Source organism: Nelusetta ayraudi, unplaced genomic scaffold (genome assembly GCF_046127955.1).
Source record: "Nelusetta ayraudi isolate G7.1 ecotype Tasmania unplaced genomic scaffold, CSIRO-AGI_Nayr_v1 ptg000239l, whole genome shotgun sequence".
NCBI classification, from domain to species: domain Eukaryota; kingdom Metazoa; phylum Chordata; class Actinopteri; order Tetraodontiformes; family Monacanthidae; genus Nelusetta; species Nelusetta ayraudi.
The window spans coordinates 8,256-26,625 of record NW_027466288.1 but is presented as its reverse complement, the minus strand read 5'-3'; the positions used below and the strand labels follow the sequence as shown (position 1 = coordinate 26,625).

The 18,370-nt window shown below is 51.4% G+C and overlaps 1 protein-coding gene across 5 annotated transcripts; it reads right to left on the bottom strand.

Moving 5' to 3' along the window:
* Positions 1–149: 149 nt before the first annotated feature.
* Positions 150–16,897, bottom strand: rbm27 (RNA binding motif protein 27). Of its 5 annotated transcripts, none has more exons than XM_076016874.1 (21): positions 16,656–16,895; positions 12,979–13,097; positions 10,761–10,888; positions 10,608–10,687; positions 9,906–10,108; positions 9,495–9,824; positions 8,442–8,693; positions 6,996–7,196; positions 6,333–6,503; positions 6,062–6,224; positions 5,058–5,211; positions 4,620–4,859; positions 4,407–4,538; positions 4,126–4,257; positions 3,978–4,052; positions 3,732–3,908; positions 3,540–3,644; positions 3,126–3,356; positions 2,923–3,009; positions 2,717–2,842; positions 150–2,172 (listed from the first exon to the last, which is right to left on the bottom strand). In XM_076016874.1, the coding sequence occupies exons 1-21, from the start codon at positions 16,712–16,714 to the stop codon at positions 2,062–2,064; spliced, it is 3,276 nt and encodes a 1,091-aa protein (XP_075872989.1). In that variant the 5' UTR covers positions 16,715–16,895; the 3' UTR covers positions 150–2,061. The 5 variants fall into 5 exon arrangements, with proteins under 5 accessions (XP_075872989.1, XP_075872988.1, XP_075872985.1 ...); XM_076016873.1 differs by having other exon boundaries at positions 150–2,175; positions 16,656–16,894; XM_076016870.1 differs by having other exon boundaries at positions 150–2,175; positions 3,540–3,908; positions 16,656–16,897.
* Positions 16,898–18,370: the final 1,473 nt, after the last annotated feature.

Genomic DNA, 18,370 nt, shown 5'->3' with positions numbered 1-18,370 from the left:
CAGTCTGTCAGGAAGTGAGTTTAGTTTGAGGCCACGTGCTTCCAGTCTCTCCTACTGGGGGCTTCAGTAATAATGATCTTGTTCTATTGTCTACTGTCTCAGCATGAGTGTGTGATGACGACGTGAAACAAAGAAGACGCACACACGAGTTGAAGGTCAGATTTTGCGGAATGCTTTTGCTTGCTTTTCTTTCTTTTCCATCAATTTTTTTTCTTCAAATGAATTTGTTTTGTCTTTTTTTTTTTCTCTCTCTTTTTTTTTTTTTTTAACCCCAAGAGCCAATTTTGAAATTACTTTTCTTTTTTTTTCTTCTTGCTTTTTTTATTCCTCTTTTCTCTTTGCACCTGCTTTCTCCAAGCACCCAATTCCTCAAAACTTTATTGGCAAAAGCAAACATGCTAGTAAATTAGAAATCCATTATTTTCTTTCTTTCTTTTTTTTTTTTTTACAAAGCAACACATGAAGAAAATACATCCACATCCTTCAAATAGAAACAGTAACAAATCCAAAAACTATTATCCAACAAACATTTTACAATATTCTTTGTACACGGTGGCGGTGGGGCAACACTGCCCCCTACTGACAGCAGGAGGAAGGAGGTGAAGTGGAAAAGCTTTGCTTGGCTTCTCTCTGGCTCGCTGCTGCACCAACCAATCAGACCACAGCGTGGCTGGCTGGCTGGGGGGGGGGGACCCCAGACAGGAAGTGGTGGCCAGTTTGACCGGCCATCGCCTCCACCACTTCCTGTGAGGGCTCTTAAAGGGACAGCGCTCAATTTTCCCCCCACTTCCTGATGGATGGAGGGATGACGGAGGGATGGAGGGGGGGACTCTCATCCACACCTTTGTTCCTTCTTTTTTTTCACAGACGAGGGAAACCATTCCCCCCCCATTCCAAATGGTGAACAACAGCGCCTCTATCATGGAGGTGGCCAGGAGGGGAACTACACAATGAATGACTGTGTGTGTGTGTGTGTGCGCGTGGGGGGGAGGGGGGGGGTTGCTACTACTACTACTACGACTAATAATTAAAAAAAAAACAACAACCAAACATTGTACAACAGCAGTCGTCTCGTTAAAGCATTTACAAAGTTTACAAATCAGAAATCTTGTAAAAATTCAGCCTTTCTGCTGATTGTGTAAGGCAGAGAAATATTCATATATATATGTATACATATATATGCACACACAAAAATGTATATGTATATATATATTTAACTTAAATGTTTGGTATTACATTCAACCACCTGTCTGGTGGAATTCACGCCGTCCTCCTCCTGTTGTGTTGCAGTGGGAACCCAGTGTGACTCAACAGCTTTGTATTTACACACAGTGGCACTGGAGAAATGTTCAATAGTTGCTGTTGTTATTATTATTATTATTGTTATTATTAGATAAGACTGAGTTGAGAACTGCAGGGCCGTCACCAGCAGGGGGCCCTGTGTGGGAACATATGACATGCAAGCAATTGCTGCTGTGTGTGTGTGTGTGTGTTGAAACGAGGGAAAGCCACAAACAGCCACTGCGGGGAGTGAACGTGAGCTCCCCCTGTGTCAGACTGTGGTACTGCACAGTGCTTCTAAAAATAAATTAAAAGGAGCAAATCTCAGAGAGAGAGTGAGAGGGTGAGTCAGGGAGAGTGAGGGAGAGTGAGTGAGAGGGTGAGAGTGAGAGAGAGGGAGAGGGGGAGAGTGAGAGAGAGAGAGAGGGTGAGAGAGGGAGAGAGTGAGAGGGAAAGAGAGAGTGAGACGTGGCTGAAGGACTAAAAAACGAGTGGTGAGAGGAAGAATAAAGAGCTTCAATACAGATTACACATATATTTTAAATATATATATATATATGTATGTGTGTGTATATATATATATATATATATATATATATATATATAAAAATACCTATTCACACAAATGTTGTGCAGTACTGATATTGATCACATGGTGGAGCTTCAGCCAGACGCACACAGGCTTCCAGATCTATGCAGAACATCAGCCTGGTGGTGGTGGTGGTGGAGGTTCTCCTCCTCAGCAGGAGGTGGAGGAGGAGGTGGGGTTCTTGGGGGTCTTTATCGGCGCCACGATCGGCTCTCGCACTCGTCGTCTTCGTCGTCGTCCTCCTCCTCCTCCTCCTCGTCCTGCTCCTGCTCCTCCTCACCAGGCAGGTAGGAGGTCGCCTCCTGCTGGTGGTGGTGGGGAGGAGGAAACAGGACAATTGTAATTCAGTGGTTCCTCCCTGCTGGGAACCTGCTCACATTCCCAACAATCCAGGTGTGATGAGCAGCAGCAGCAGCAATCCTATTGGAACCGCAGGGGCCCCGTTGCACAAAACTAGGGGCCTGGATGGAGCCGGGATGATCCAAGGAGAACTCAAGGACAACCAAGAGGGATAGTCTAGGATCATGAACTGATCCTGGACCTGGACCTGATCCTGGACCTGATCCTGAACCTGAACTGATCCTGACCCTGGACCTGGACCTGAATCTGATCCTGGACCTGACCCTGGACCTGATCCTGGACCTGGACCTGGTCTGAAGCAGCTTCACTGCACACAATCCACTTTAGTGCCACCGGATCAGGGCTAAGTTGAACCAGGCTAAGCAATTCAGGATCCTAGCTTTGTGCAAGGGGGCCCCCTGCTGGAGGTCCATCTACTGCTTCATGTTGAGACAAGAAAAAAGGCTGGACTGCTGCTGCTGATGTCGTTGAGTGTGTGTGTCCTACCTGGTCCTGGTCTTGGTGTTCCTCCTGCTGGTCTTGTGGGGTCACTGTCGAGGTCTTGGCCTTGTTGTTGTTGTACCAGGAGAGGTGCAGCAGTCGACCTTTGAACTTTGCTCCCTGGTTGGCAGCCTGTGGAAGACAGCACAAGCAGGGGGTGTCAGCAGTGGTGGGGGGGGAGGGGGCAGCCTACCAGCGGTCATGTGACCTACGTTCTCAGCCTCGCTGCGGGTCTTGAAGGTCACCACGGCGGCGCCGCTGGAGTCCTGGTGGCGAACGTCCTCCACCTCCCCGTATTTCTGAGCAGGTCAAAGAGAAACAGTCAGTGGGGTCTGAAACGCACAGTGACTGCTGCTGCATTCACTGCTGCTACATTCACTGCTGCTACATTCACTGCTGCTGCTGAGACTCTCACCACAAAGTGTGGCAGTAGCTCCTCCCTCTCCTCCTGGCGGAGGCCCAGCACGGCCAGGGCCCGGGGTCGGTGGTCCACCACCATCAGGTTCCCGGTCCCTCGTGACATCACGTCCCGGCTCCGCCCCCTGCCCCGCCCTCCCGGCACCGCACCCGCCTCCAGTGACGCCGCGGCCTTCCCTCGACCACGACCTCGAGCAGCGGGGGGCCGGAGCAGACCCAGCCGCGTGGCCTACACACACACACACACACACACACACACACACACACACACACACACACACACACACACACACACACACACACACACACACACACACACACACAGAAGGGGCGAAACACCTGGTTGCATTATCTCTCTCTCTATATCTATATCTATACACAGACAGAGGCAGCAGGTGTGCTGCAGCAGTACCTCCACCTGCAGTTGGCCCAGCTTCCTCTTGAGGTCAGTGGTGTCCTCACCAGAACTCAGCTTCTTATGGAAGTCCAGCTCAGCATCCAGCAGCTCCTTCTGGGCCTGGAGGAGGAGGAGGAGGAGCAGTGAGTGGGAGCGTGTCATTGGCCAGAGCATCAGCAGCAGCAGCAGGTGGTGGGCGGGGCCTACGTCAGTCTTGGTCTTGGCCTGGCCGTGGTTGGTCTTCGGGGCCGGGCCCTGTGAGGTCGGGGTCATCTCGTTCTGCAGCTGACTGATCTTCTCCGTCAGCTCCTTCAGGGTCTTCATCACCATGGCACGCTCCTCAGGCTTCATCCCACGGTTCTTCTCCAGCCGGTTGATGAGAGCCTGGAGGGAGCAGAGAGGAGTCAGTGGGGAGGAGGAGGAGGAGGAGGGGGAGTGGTGGTGGTTTCTTACCTTCTGACAGTCGATTTGGGTCTTCAGCATCTCCTGCTTCTTCTTCCTCATGTCCTGCTGCAGCTTCAAGGCCTCCTGAAGGAAAGACACGAGACATCAGAGGCTGCTGCTGCTGCTCCTCCGGCACCTGCGTGTGAGCAGCACGTGCCTGCTTCTTCTTCAGGGCCTCCTGGGCCTCCAGGGCCTTGGCCGTCCGGCCCAGGCTCTTGGAGGACGACTTGAGGGCCACTGGAGGGTAGAGCATCTTCTGACTGCTGCTGCTACTCAGTGCTGCCACCACCTGGACACAGACACACACCGTTAACGGCACCTCTGGTCAGCTCAGACACCTTTGACTTTTCACCGCACACGTCCCGTGTCGACCCAGCGTGACCAATAAAGTTCTGGAATGTTGAGCGATGAAGCGTGACGACAGACGAGCAGACTTACGGCGATGGCGTCGGCGTTTGGGTTCGAGCCGTCCACCTTGGCTGCCGAGGTGGTCCCGGCCAGGGCCGCCGGCCGATGTTTGGCCACCGTCTTGTTCAGCACGTAGGCGGCGGCATTGTGCTGTTTGATTCCCTGATTGGAGGGAGAGGAAGGTGAGTGACGCTACTGCTAGTTCCTCTGTGGGGGTCACATGATGCTGCTGCTGCTGCTCACCATGTGGACGTGCTGCTGCTGCTGCTGCTGCTGCTGCTGCTGCTGTGGTGCCACGCCAGCAGTCTGCCCCACCGTGCTCTGCTGTTGCTGCTGCAGGGTGCTGCTGCCTGGCTCGCGGTGCCAGTGGACTCTGATGAAGCGGTTGTTGAGGACGGCCTCGATGCTGGAGATGGCCCGCCGGGCCTCCTCGTTCTTGGTGTACTGGATCAGCGCCGCCTCGGGGTCTCCACCAAACACCACCTGGAGGAGGACAGAGGGGACTCAGTCACATCCACACTGGCTGTTTTCTGCTAGTACTAGTACCGCCCACCTGGATGGCTACTAGTACTGCTACCACTAGTACTACTAGTACGACTACCACTAGTACTACTATTACTACTACCACTAGTACCGCCCACCTGGATGGCTACTAGTACTGCTACCACTAGTACCGCCCACCTGGATGTTGACGATGGTGCCGAACTTGCTGAAGTGCTCGTTGAGCTTGGTGATGTTGTTGAGTTCTCGAGGGACTTTGCGAACCTCCAGCTTGGTGTTGACGTAGTGGAACCTCTTGGGGAAGCCTCCCTTGGCCTGGCTGGAGAACGAGGACCTGCAGGAGGAGGAGGAGGACGAGGAGGTGAGGACATATCAGCAAGAGATAACACAGCAGCCTGCACTTCTATTAATAAAACACTCTTCTACATGGCAGTGTTACGCAGATGACTGTAAACAATCCAACGCTTCAGAAGATGGAAGTTTTATCCTTTCTTACTACTGCTACTACCACTGCGACCACTGCTACTACCGCTGCTACTACTACCACCACTACTACTACTACCACTAACACCACCACCACTACTACTACGGCTACTGCTGCTACCACCACTGCTACTACTACCACTGCTTTTGCTACTACTACTACCACCACTGCTACTGCTACCACTACCGCTGCTACTACTGCTACTACTACTACCACTACTACTACCACTGCTTTTGCTACTACTACTACTACCACCACCACTACTGCTACTACTACTGCAACTACTACTACTACCACTACTACTGCTACCAGCACTGCTACTGCTACCACTACCGCTGCTACTACTACTACCACCACTGCTACTGCTACTACTACTACTACTACTACTACCACTGCTACTACCACTGCTATTGCTACTACCACCACCACTACTACTACTACTACCACTACTACTACCACTTCTGCTACTACCACTACTGCTACTACTACCACCACTGCTACTGCTGCTACTACTGCTACTACTACCACCACCACCACTACCGCTACCACCACTGCTACTGCTACTACTACTACCACCACCACTGCTACTGCTACTACCACCACTGCTACTGCTACTACTACCACCACTACTACTGCTACTACTACTACTACCACTACTACCACTACCCCTACTACCACTGCTACTACTACTAGCACCTACTTGTCCATCCAGGGCTTCTTATTGGCCGGTCCTTCAGCTGACGTGGCCACAACGCTCCTCTTCCTGCTGTCCTGCTCCGCCTGGAAACGACTGCTGCTGCTGCTGCTGCTGCTGGTGTTGCTGGCCGGGGCAGCCGGTTCAGTCTGGATCACTATGTTGGCAGCTGGAGGAGGGACGGACAGACGGACGGACAGACAGACAGACACAGGGTGAGACGATGACAAACAGCAGCACACTGGAAGAGGAGGAGGAGGAGGAGGTGGTGTCTTACCTCTGGAGCCCTGGCCCTCCAGGCTGGAGGAGGAGGAGGTGGAGGAGGAGGTGAGGCCGATGAGGTTGCAGCGCTGCGTCTGCACTCGAGGGATGAAGTGTCGGTACGGGTGGCGGCCAGCAGGGGTCAGCGCTGGAGACTCTGGGTTGTAGCCCTCTGGGTCGAAGGGATCTGAGCAGGGACCAGGCAGACAGACAGGTTAGACAGTGTTGGGGAGGAGTAGAGCATCCAGCCAGGCCCACTGGAACCCAACAGAAATCCTTCATTCGCCCTCACTGGGAACACTGGCACCACTGCAGCAACAATACAGTGAGGAGGCCACTAGGAGCACTAGAGTCAGTCAATAGGAAGAAAGACCTCCAGGAAAACAAGAAAATCTCTTGTGTGTATATATATGTGTGTATGTGTGCATGTATACATACATACATACATACACAAATAAAAGAACAAGCAATTCCTCTAGGATTTATAATGCTGTATTCTGTTGAAACAGCACCACTCTGTGGCCAACAGGTGTCACTGCAGCACCTCCAGTTCAGAGACACTCAGTGGGTTCATTATCAATCAGTCAGTCAGCCAGCCAATCAGTCAGTCAGCCAGTCGGTTTTATGGAGAGCTCAAAGCTTCAGAGCCACAGGCACCAATCCAAGCATTCCTGCTTACATTCAGACTGGGCATACTGGGGATGAAGAGGCACAGCTGAGGACGAGGAGGGAGCAGGAGGAGGCGGAGGAGGAGGAGGAGGAGGAGGAGGAGGAAGAGTAGGAGGCAGGCCCACGCCAGGAGGTCCCAGAGGAGGAGAGGAGGTGATGGCGGCCTGGTGGCTGGAGGTGTCCACACCACTGGCTGCTATCAGTGGGGGTCCTGGGGGAGGAGACACAAGCTGATGTCTCAGGAGGAGCACAGGTCAGACAGAACAGGAGGAAGAGGAGGAGGAGGAAGAAGAGGAGGACCCTCTGTGACACGGGAGGGGGAGGAGTCACAGAGGTCCACCAGGAGTCTCCCAGGAGCAGGAGCTTCAGCAGAACCTCAGCAGAACCTCAGAGCTTCTGCAGGAGCGCCTGTGGGAGCTCCTGCAGAAGCTCAGCAGGGATTCAGAGAAGATAAAGACCACTAGATGGCGCTGCGGGTGGCCACCTCTGTGTCTCTTCAAACTGCTCCCCTCTGGACGGCGAGACAGAGCTCCAACCCACTGGACACAGGATGAGCTCCTCCCCCTGCTGCTGCTGCCCTGATGAACTCTCATCATGGACCAGGAGAGAGCTTCACAACCACTGTGCCAGAACCACCAGTGTGTCACCTGTCTGCTCTGCTGACACTGCACTACTCCAACCATGGTCCACCTCCTACTGCTGCACCTATCTCTATATTTTGGATACATTTTTTTTACATTTTAGGTATATGTTTGCACATTTGTTTACTTGTTTACTCTGCTGAGCAGAGACAACAATGGCAAACTGGAGTCAAATTCCCTGTTGGGCAGCACAACCTGGGCCAAGATCAGTATTTTCCTTCATTAGTCAGTACATATTTTATATTCTTAGTATAAATTTCTCCTCTTTGCTCTATATTGTTGCTGAACTGGTGTAAACTCGCCTTAATAAAGGCTTCTACTCTAAAGCAGCTCAACTGAAGCCATCCTTGAATCTTCATCATCTTCTGGTTGAGTGTCAAACTGCTGACCATCACTTCCAGGGTTCCACTGTTAATCTTGCCAGTGGCTCAAACAGCACAACGCCACAAACTACAGCACTAGACCCCAAACTACAGCACTAGACTCCAAACTACAGCACTAGACTCCAAACTACAGCTGTAATTTACCCCAAACTACAGCTGTAATTTACCCCAAACTACAGCACTAGAATCCAAACTACAGCACTAGACCCCAAACTACAGCAATAGACCCCAAACTACAATACTAAACCTCAAACTACAGCACTAGACCCCAAACTACAGCACTAGACTCCAAACTACAGAAATAGACTCCAAACTACAGCTGTAATTTACCCCAAACTCCAGCAGCAGTGACAGTGCTGCTAGCGTTAGCGACCACCCCATCATTGACCCCTGACCCCCTGCTGTCAGTCAGTGTGTCACGGCGCCACCTACCTGTCATGGGGAAGACCCCCGGGGGGGGCGGCTGGCCGTAGGGTGGGGGCAGCATCCTGAGGGGTGGGGGCGGGGCCTCCACCTGCGGCGGCGGCTGCTGCTGCTGCGGTGGCAGTCGGGGAGGGGGGGGCAACACGGGCGGGGGGGGAAAGGGGATGATGCACGACGGCATGACGGTGACATCGTCCACCACCAGGGGGTCGCTGCCGTGGTCGAAGGGGCAAAGGTCACCGCGCACGCAGAAGCCTTTCTCTGGAGGGGGATGGAAGGGGGGGGCAAACAGGAAGTGAATCAATCCACCAATCAGGTGCGTCAGTAGCAAACTTGACTGAAAAACACAGTATACAAATACAGTACACGGAAAAATACTGTTGCTTGGTGTGTGTGTGTGCGTGTGTGTGTGCATGTGTGTGCGTGTGCGTGTTCTCTCCACAGTCTCATTAAGGAGGGAAGAGAAGCTCCCAGTGACACCCTGGGAACTCCTCCCACCTCCCTGGTGCCTGGAGGAGCCACCAGGGGGCTCCACCTCCACACAGGGACCATGAGGGTCTGAGACAACAACAACAACACTGAGGAGGAGGAGGAGGAGTAGGAGGGACGAACACACGTCCAGTGTGGCTTCAGACTAAGTCCACCTGGTCAGGATGTGAGGAGGAGGAGAAGAAGGAGGAGGAGGAGAAGAAGAAAGAGGAGAAGACCTCCAGTGTTCAGAAGGAGGAAAAGAAGGAGGAGGAGGAGAAGAAGAAGGAGGAAGAAAAGAAGAAGGAGGAGGAGAAGAAGGAGGAAAAGAAGGAGGAAAAGAAGAAGGAGGAAAAGAAGGAGGGGGGAGGAGAAGAAGAAGGAGGAGGAAAGAAGAAGAAGAAGGAGGAAAAGAAGGAGGAGAAGAAGAAGGAGGAAAAGAAGGAGGAGGAGGAGAAGAAGGAGGAAAAGAAGAAGAAGAAGGAGAAGAAGGAGGAAAAGAAGAAGAAGAAGGAGGAGAAGACCTCCAGTGTTATACAGAAGGAGAAGGAGACAGAGGAGGCGGAGGAGGAGGAGCAGAAGAGGAGCTCCTACCGTCGTAGTCCCTGCAGCGCTGCTTGTGCGAGGCTCCCTTGCCGCTGAAGGCCTTGGCCTGCTCCTGCCGCTGGGAGCCGTAGTAACACCAGCTGTCTGTGGTGCTGTCGGGCAGGTGGGCCGGCGTGGCCACGGCGCAGGAGGAGGACAGGGAGGAGGAGCAGGAGGAGGAGTAGGGGTGCGGCGGCGTGGGCAGGGGCAGCAGCGGCGGGGGGTGCGGGGGGTGCTGCAGGTGCTGCTGGTGCTGCTGGGGGCCCGACATGGCGAGGGAGGAGGCGGAGGTGTAGCAGTCGCTCTCCTTCCTCTCCAGCTCCAGCTTGGACTTGAAGTCTGGAAGACAAAGACGCACCGGTGAGTGACTGTCGCTCCTCCAGCTCCTGTACCCCCCACCCCCACGCACCTCCTGCTCACCTCTGCCTCCTCGGTGCTCCTTGTCTCTGCTCTTCCCGCGGCTGCCGCTCCTGCTGCGGCTGCGGCTGTAGCTCCTCCCCCGGGTGCAGCCCCCGCGGCGCTCGTGCCGCTCCCGCTCGCGGTGGGCGTCGCCGCCGCCGCTCTTCCCGTGGCGGTCCAGGTCGCGGCGCTTGCGCTCCTCCCTCCTCCTGTCCTCCCGACTCCTGAGGGAGGGATGAGAGACGGGAGGACAGCAGGTGAAATATCACCAGTCAGAGCAGCAGCAGCAGCAGCAGCAGCAGAGGTCTGTGTGACTGCTGCTCAGCATGTTTGTGTAGAAAATACACAATTTGCATTTCAAGTGCATCGAACCTCAACAGGTGGGGATGCATGGACCCGATGCAAATACACTGTAGTGTGTGTGTGTGCAATCCTCATAGTCATAAGTGCGTCTGAATACTGACTTCTACTAAATTTACCAGTTAGAAGAAACAACACTTGGTTCATTTACATTCAATTTGCAAAATGCAGACCAGTCATCGTCTCTCCCTATCAATTCACACATATATATATACAAACATATATACCACACACACACACACACACACACACACACACACACACACACACACACACACACACACACACACACACACACACACACACACACACAGGACCCTGGAGGTCTGGACCTCACAAGTGATGGCAGTGTGGGGTGTTTACCTGGACTCGTTGTAGTCCACGCGGTTCCTCAGAGGACTCCTCCTGCGCCTGCTCTCCCTCTCCTCCTCTGGGGCTTCAGCCTGCAGGAGCGACAGTCACCTGGGTGTCAGTGGAAGGAGGAGGGGTGGTGGTGGTGGGGGGGTTCTCACGTACCTCCGCCAGTTCGGACTTGAGCGCAGCAGGTCGGACCTCCTCCTTGGGGGCTTCTTTGGCGGCGGGCGGTCCCAGGTAGTTCTTGGTCGACAGACATTCAAACAGTTTGTCCACGAAGCCCATGGTCTCTGAAACACAGCAGCGCGGTCAGCACCTCAACCATGAGGAGGGACAGTGACAGTCCAGGCCAGTGGTGGGCAAACTATGGCCCGGGGGCCATATGCAGCCCGTTAAAGCTTTTAAAGCTCGTCTGTCAAACTTGAAGATATGATATTAATATTCAGTCATCATCAACCAGCCGCACTTCCCCCATGTTTGCAGTGTTTCCAGAGTCATTTCAATAAAGAGCTCAACACCCTGGTGGTTCTGGGTGGTTCTAGTTGGTTCTGGGTGGTTCTAAGAGCTCAACACCCTTGTGGTTCTAGTTGGTTCTAGATGGTTCTAAGAGCTAAACACCCTGGAGGGGCTTCAGAGACTCTGACTTGGTTGCAACTTTGCTTTATTTCCCATTGACATTCCAGCAACATGTTTCCTCCATGATATCCCATAATATACTGTCTCCTCCTATGAGGAGGCTCAGCAGAACACTCCATCCATCTGCTGCAGAACCGTGGCCCACCAGCCCACCCATGGACCAGTGGCACCACCTGGTGGTGACACTGGGGATGCACATGTTGTGACATGGTGACAGCAGTAATGACTGCATGAGTGAGAGTCAGAGTGAGCCCACCGGCCGTACTCCTACTGGAGGTTCCTGAAGCTAAAGGTTCTGCTTGCTCTCCAGTGTCAGTGAGATCCAGACCAGGAGAAGCAGAGCCAGGGATCACTGGTCCAGTGACGCTGGTTGGAAGCTGCTACTCCAGGTTCTAGTGAGGTCGGGTCAGGCTCCAACACCACCGTTGTGTTGCGACTCGTTTCCATATTTATTAGAACCATATTGTTTGAGGCCACTGCTGTTCCTTCCAGAATGTACAGTTGCCCTTTGACAGCTGCCACTGCCATTTCAATCTTGTGCAGTGATGTTTGAGAGCGTTTCCAATACAGTGGTGAGCGTACAAGTACACGGGTTCAGTTTCTATTTTAAATCACGGTACTGAATTAGCATGGAGAACAGTGGACATTCACAGGTATCGCTGTGCACCACTGGACTCCTGGTATCGCTGTGGACCACTGGAATCCTGGTCACCTGGGTTCAGTCTCAGGGATTAGAACCAACAAGCAGCAGACTGACTCACTTTCAGTCTTTGGCTATAAAATCATAGAACAGTACAACTTTACAGCCGTCAAAAAAAGTCCTAGCGTTCCATTTGTTCATAGAATACATGGAAACTTGCCTGCTTCTGGTACTGGTACTGGTACTCAGGCCATCTTTAAAGGTTGTGTCAGCGAGTCAACAGCAAAGAGGCTGGAAGATTAAAGTCGCAATTGCTATCACGCTACGCTAACGTGCCGGCGAAGTTTTGATTTATGACCGGCTTCACGTGGGCCGGACGTGGCCCGCAGGCCGTAGCTTTGCCCATGCCTGGGTTATATACGGTGTTTATCGCAGTTAAATACCAACAGATCTCCTACAACTTAAAGACGGGATGAATATCCGCTAACTAAAGAGTGCTACAGTTCAGTATGAACACAGTACTGACAGGGGCTGTAGTTCACAAACTACTGCAGTACAGTGGACTAGCGCTTGCTAAGCTGCTTGTTCTCTGTTTGATGGTTCTCGTGTTGTACGCTGACGATTCATTCACGAATAAGCGCGTCATTCAAAACCCAACTACGAAATCTCTCTGCTGGACGTTATTTGTGAACTCCTCCCTGCAGTGCCCCCTGTTGGCGTATCGCCGTAGTGCTACCATGGGATGCTAGGCGAGCTTCACGGAGTTTGACCTTTGACCTGCTTCACTTTCTACGAATTATTCCTGAACTTGAGAAACTTTGGCTCGCAGTTTTCGAGCCTTTCCCAGGAAGAAGACCTTCTTCTTCTCTGGTTTTTGCAGGATGTAAACAATGAGCGCCGCTGCCCCCTTCAGGGCTCAGTACTGCACTGCCGATGCAGTACACTGACAATAAGACGACGACTTGATGTTGTGGGCGTGGCCGAGTGCGTCGGCTGACGGTTGCAGCCCAGGTGGGCGGAGTGTCTGAGAGTGAGCTTGGGGGGGGGGGGGGTGGGGTGGGGTGACTGCCTGGCAGGGTAACAGCGTCACGCAGTGTTTCGCACCTTTCTGCAGGAAGACGTCAAGCTGGTCCGCACACAGCGCCTTCAGCTCCTTCTCCGGCTTGTCCTTCTTCACCAGCGCCACCACGTAGTTGGCCAGCGCAGACGGGTCGGCGTCACATCTGCAGGGACAGCGACAGCTCTTCACAAAGTCCCGGCACATCGCTAGCATCCCTTTGCTAAAGTGGTAGCGATGACATCGCGATGGGACAAAAAACAAGATTTTCTAACGACAGAGACTGCGATTTGATTGGCGGGAGTTGACCGGTCACGTGACTTTGCGAGCGGCACGACGCGAAGCCAACGCAGGAAGTGGGAGGAGTCGATGCGACGCGCGAGCAAAAGAAGCTCTTCCTGGTCACCACCGCCTGGTGGCCGTAGTTTAGCCAAACAGTGTCGGGAACAAACTACCGAAGCACCAAGGACCACGACAGTGGGAGTTGTGTTCGCTAGCAGTGAACCGCTGCCTCGTACGTTCGCACCGTGCAGCGGTTTTAACGCCGCTAGCGTGTTAGCATGGGTTGAAAACCGCTAGCGTGTTAGCATGGGTTGAATGAAGCTGCCGCTGTTTTGTGCTTTGTGTGGACTGGAAAAAACAAAAGCACCAGTCGATAAATAAAGGCTCTTTCATATCATTGCTTTTAGCTAAACATTAGCCTAGCCTAGGCCTGGGCGATAAATCAATTACGATAATAATCATGATTAAAAACTCCACGATAACGATGATAAACGCATGAGCTGTTATTTCGATAATCCAACCAATCCCACAGCAGAGAAACAACGGCGCGCCTCCTTCCCTCCACCCGCCTCCTCTCGCTCGCAACAACTCAGATGGGAGACGCACGCGGCCGTCCGCTAAAGCTCGTTATAGGAACGTGTAGAAATGAGCAGCGAGGAGCAATCAGAAGTCGAGGGAAAGTGAAGAAATTGTCGGCTACCTCAGGTCAGACAAAGTACAGGCTGACGCTAAATGCAAATTATGTCGGAGAACAGTCCCAAGCAAAACGGGAAACACCACGAACCTCTGTCAACATCTGAAGAAGTACCACGATGAAGAATGGTATGAAAGCCAGAGTTTACGTTTTCATGCTAGCCTCCCCGCGGATAATGCTAAAAACAACGCACTGCTGGGCCCCGGGGGAGTGTTCTGCGTGATACTCCCGCTAGCAGTAGACTAGCTAGCGACAGTGCTAAGCAAACAGTTGCTCGTCAAACAACAATACAGTCAGCCTTTAACGCAGCTACCCCGTACAAGAAAATAAAATAAAAAAATCGACGCGGTACAGAAACATAACCAGAGCAGTGATGTGCAATATTGTACTGTCTGTCTGTACCTCTTTTTATTTTTGTTTTTATTTTATTTAATCAGTTCAGTACACTACCTCTAAAATGTTTGAGAGATGTTAAAAACAAGACACATAATCCTCAACATTGAAGTTATTTTATTTCAGTACATCTAAGATGTAAAAAATAATACAACATCTTGGTTCTGTCGGGTTGTTGTTGAATGTTTTGTATTGTCATACATTTTAACAGTAAATATATAACAATAATCCTTCTGGTTTCTTTGCGGTCCAAGGAGAATACTAATATTAAAACTATTATTGATAAAAAAAAATTCATATCGTGATAATTATCGACATCGAGCTCGACATCGAGCAATATAAGAGTGTATATGTTTATTATAATACATAAAAATAATAAACAATAAAAAAAAATCGCAACATTGAGGAAAAGAAAATGCAATAACGAGCGTCCTCCACAGGGCGGCTGGCTGCGGCTCAAACTACAACTCCTGTAGAAACCACAGGTCAATATTCAGACCGTGCGTCAGTTACCTGCACAGCCAGGCGGTGGCTGTGGTGGCTAACTGGAGAAAAGGTTGAGCAGCCACGGCTGCATCACCAGTGATGTCACTGCAGTCAATGGTGTGTCAACTACACCGCCTTTGGACCTGCGGGCCCGGTTCTGTCGAGTCTGCCAGCCAGACTGACTGAGAATCAAAGCGTCTAGCACTAGCATCACCTTCAGGAACCTGAACGGGCTTGATAATAGCGGCTCCAAACTACCAGAAAGAACTACGCTCCCATCACCAGCGACGCCAATATTCCTAATGGTTCCACACTGGTCCGCCTGCACCAGTCAGTGCCGCATGCTCATGGTAACTGGTCCAGAACTCGGTGCGTCGCTAACAATGTGTCAGACACTGCTTTGAACTACCACCGCTCACTGCTACCTAGAATGACTTCTTACGTTCATCATCATCATCATCAGCAGCAGCAGCAGCAGCAGCTCCAGCCAGGTCACCCTGCCTTGTCCAGGTGGGCCCAGTGCACTTGATGGCCGAGCCCTTCGAAAACGCTTAACGTAGCTCAATGAGCGAGAACAACCAAAGTTCCCGCGGACGCCTGGAGTCATGCCCCCCCGCCCTCACTTCCCCCACTCCAACAACCAAAACCATAACTCCTGTTTTCCACAGGTGTACACGTAGAGGGCTATCGCAAAACTAGCTGTGTAGGTTTCCATGACAGTTTTCACAACATTAGAGCCACGATTTGTAGGCGTGTCCTCTTCCATCCAATCACGACACGGCATTTTCGCCGGTCAGTCAACGTGTGACCCCGTAGGTCATCTCAGCCGAGGCGTCCACGTGAAAAAAAAGGCTGGAGAGGGTCTTCCAAGTTGAGCTGTTTACACGTCGATGGTCACGTGACCAGTTGACGTCCAATAGCAGCTCCAAGATGTTTAGCACCTCCACCCTGCTCACACTGGGACCTCGAGGGACCATTTTTTTTTTTTTTTTTTTTTACGATAACTACAGTTTATTTGCTTCACACCGTTCAATGGAAACACCTGCAAATGGCATTGTAGTTTGTCGGAATTTGAGAAAGATTGCTGCTTTTATTTTTGCCCCCCCCCAAAAAAAAGCTTTTATTTTGCCAAAGACTGTCATGCAAACGCAGCCAGTGATGTTGTCCCTACTCCTCTCCATAGGCGTTCATCAGAGAGACCAAGCCTGACGTAGCTTCACGAGCGAAAACAACGACCAATCGTCGCCGAATTTCACGTGGACCTCTGCGGTCACGCTCACGTCCACCTCTCCAATAACCAAACCGATAACTGCTGTTTCATGGATCGCGTCCGCGCTAAGCTTCCGTCTTCACGCGCTGCCCACAGAAAATGCGGAGAGGGTTGATTGGCCGTTTTCGGGTCATTAAACTACGTCCAGCATTTTCTCCATAATGAGCGTCCTATGGAGAGGACACGGCTTAATAACGTGAACCGCGTCCACGAAATAACGTTGACCGTTTTGGCTTTTGGAGGGGTGAAAGTGCGCATGACTAGAGACGTCCACGTGAAATTGTGTGATGGTTGACCGCTGTTTTCGCTCGTCAGGCTACGTGAACGCTTTCTACGCTAAGAGTTTACGAATGTCGCAAAAAAATAAAAAATAAAAAATAAAAAAAATTAATAAGAACGCAGCGAGACGCGCAGCGTTCGGATCTCCGCCTCTTCTTCTTCTTTTAGCTTTAGCCGCCGCAGCTAACTAGAAAGCCGATACAGAGAGAGAGCGCGCTAACTGGCCGGCTAGTAAGCTAGCCCATAGGCTAGTCTCGCTACCGCAGCGCTGCCGCTGCAGCTAAAGCTAAAGCTAAATGTCATTCGGGTTTAATACTCACATCGGCTCCAGGAGTTTTGCCAGCCACGACTTGAAGGCGTCCACATTGTCTATGATCATGGTGAGGAAGCGGCGCTGTAACTACGAGGTCTAGGAGGTGAAGGGCCGCGCTAGCAACAGCAGTCCTGCTCTCATCGTCTATTACTGCTAGAAAGCTCTGGCCCGTGTGTGTGTGTGTCTTCTTCACTTGGCAGGTCGCACAAACAAAGCGCTTTACGGCTGCGGGAAAACAATTCGAGCTGCCGTAAATCGCACGGCACGCCGGTATTTTAGCTACACCGGAAGTCTGAGGCGACGTCAGTTCCTGTGTGTCAGCGAGGAAGGAAGACGTAACCAGGAAGTAGTTGGAGTTCGCCTCGAACGTCGAAGTTGTTGTTGTTGTTGTTGTTGTTGTTGTTGTTGTTGTTGTTGTTGTTGTTTTTCAATCGTTATTAAACAATTATCATGTAGAAATACAACGGCGTGTGAGTCTTTACTCTGTACAAATAGCAACAGGTGGAGGCCAAAAGATAGACAAAGATGAAATAAACAGACGAGGGATAGCAGTGAGATTAAATATTTTTTTCTTTTTTTTATATATTTCTTTATTAAATTCACAAACATTACAATTTACACACAACAGGAGACAAATTATACTTCGCACAAGGACAAAGAAACAAAGCATTAATAAGCAATAAAAAAAATAGATGAATGAAAGGCAAACAATAAGACAAAGAGAAAACAACAACAACCAGCAGAGGGCGCCAGGGAACAGAGCGGTTCAAGTGGGAGCGTGAACTCAGCTGTTGACTGGAAATATATCTGCAGTCCCTTCATAAAGACACCAAAACAACAGCTTTTCACTTCACACACTTGCATTTATGGATGTAGAACTTTGCTAGGATTATTGTCACATTGATTAACGAAGTAGGCCACACGGTGGCGCTGCCGCCTCACAGCCGCCTCACGCCTCTCTCCCTCTGTCTCTCTCCCTCTCCCTCTCTCTCCCTCCCTCTCTCTCTCTCTCTCTCTTTCTCCCCACTTCTGCAGGAGGCTGTCAACAGTGGGCTAAGAAACATTTACCAGGATAATTCATTTCTGAGGGCCTGAAAGAGAGGGAGAGCAAGAGAGAGAGAGAGAGAGGGGGAGAGAGAGAGGGAGAGAGAGAGAGAGAGAGAGAGAGAGGGGGAGGGAGAGATAGAGGGAGAGAGAGAAAGAAGGAGAGAGAGAGAGAGAGAGAGAAAGAGAGAGCGAGAGAGAGAGAAGGAGAGAGAGAGGGAGACAAAGAGAGAGAGAGGGAGACAAAGAGAGAGAGAGACAGAGAGAGAGAGAGAGATCGGGACCTGGATGAGTCGGAGGAGAAGTTGAGAAACAAACTCAAGGAAAAAGCAAAGGCAGGACACCGAAGAGTTTAGAATAAAACCCCAATTTTATTAAAGACACAACAACAATAAACTCAAGGACTCAATAATTTAAATTAAATACACTCTTGTTTTTCCTTTGACGTGTGACAGAGTGACACACAGAACCCTGACACTGGAAGTCAGAGCGGTGCTGCTACTGTTGTGGCTGCCGGTAGACCAAGCGGGCGCAGTGCTGGACCTTCTTCAGCAGCGCCACCATCTGGACCTCCACCTCCACGCTGCTGGAACGCTGCAACGTCTTGCTGCAGTTCACCTGCAGGGGGAACAGAGACACCTGAGGTCACCTGAGACCATGGAGACCACCTGAGACCAT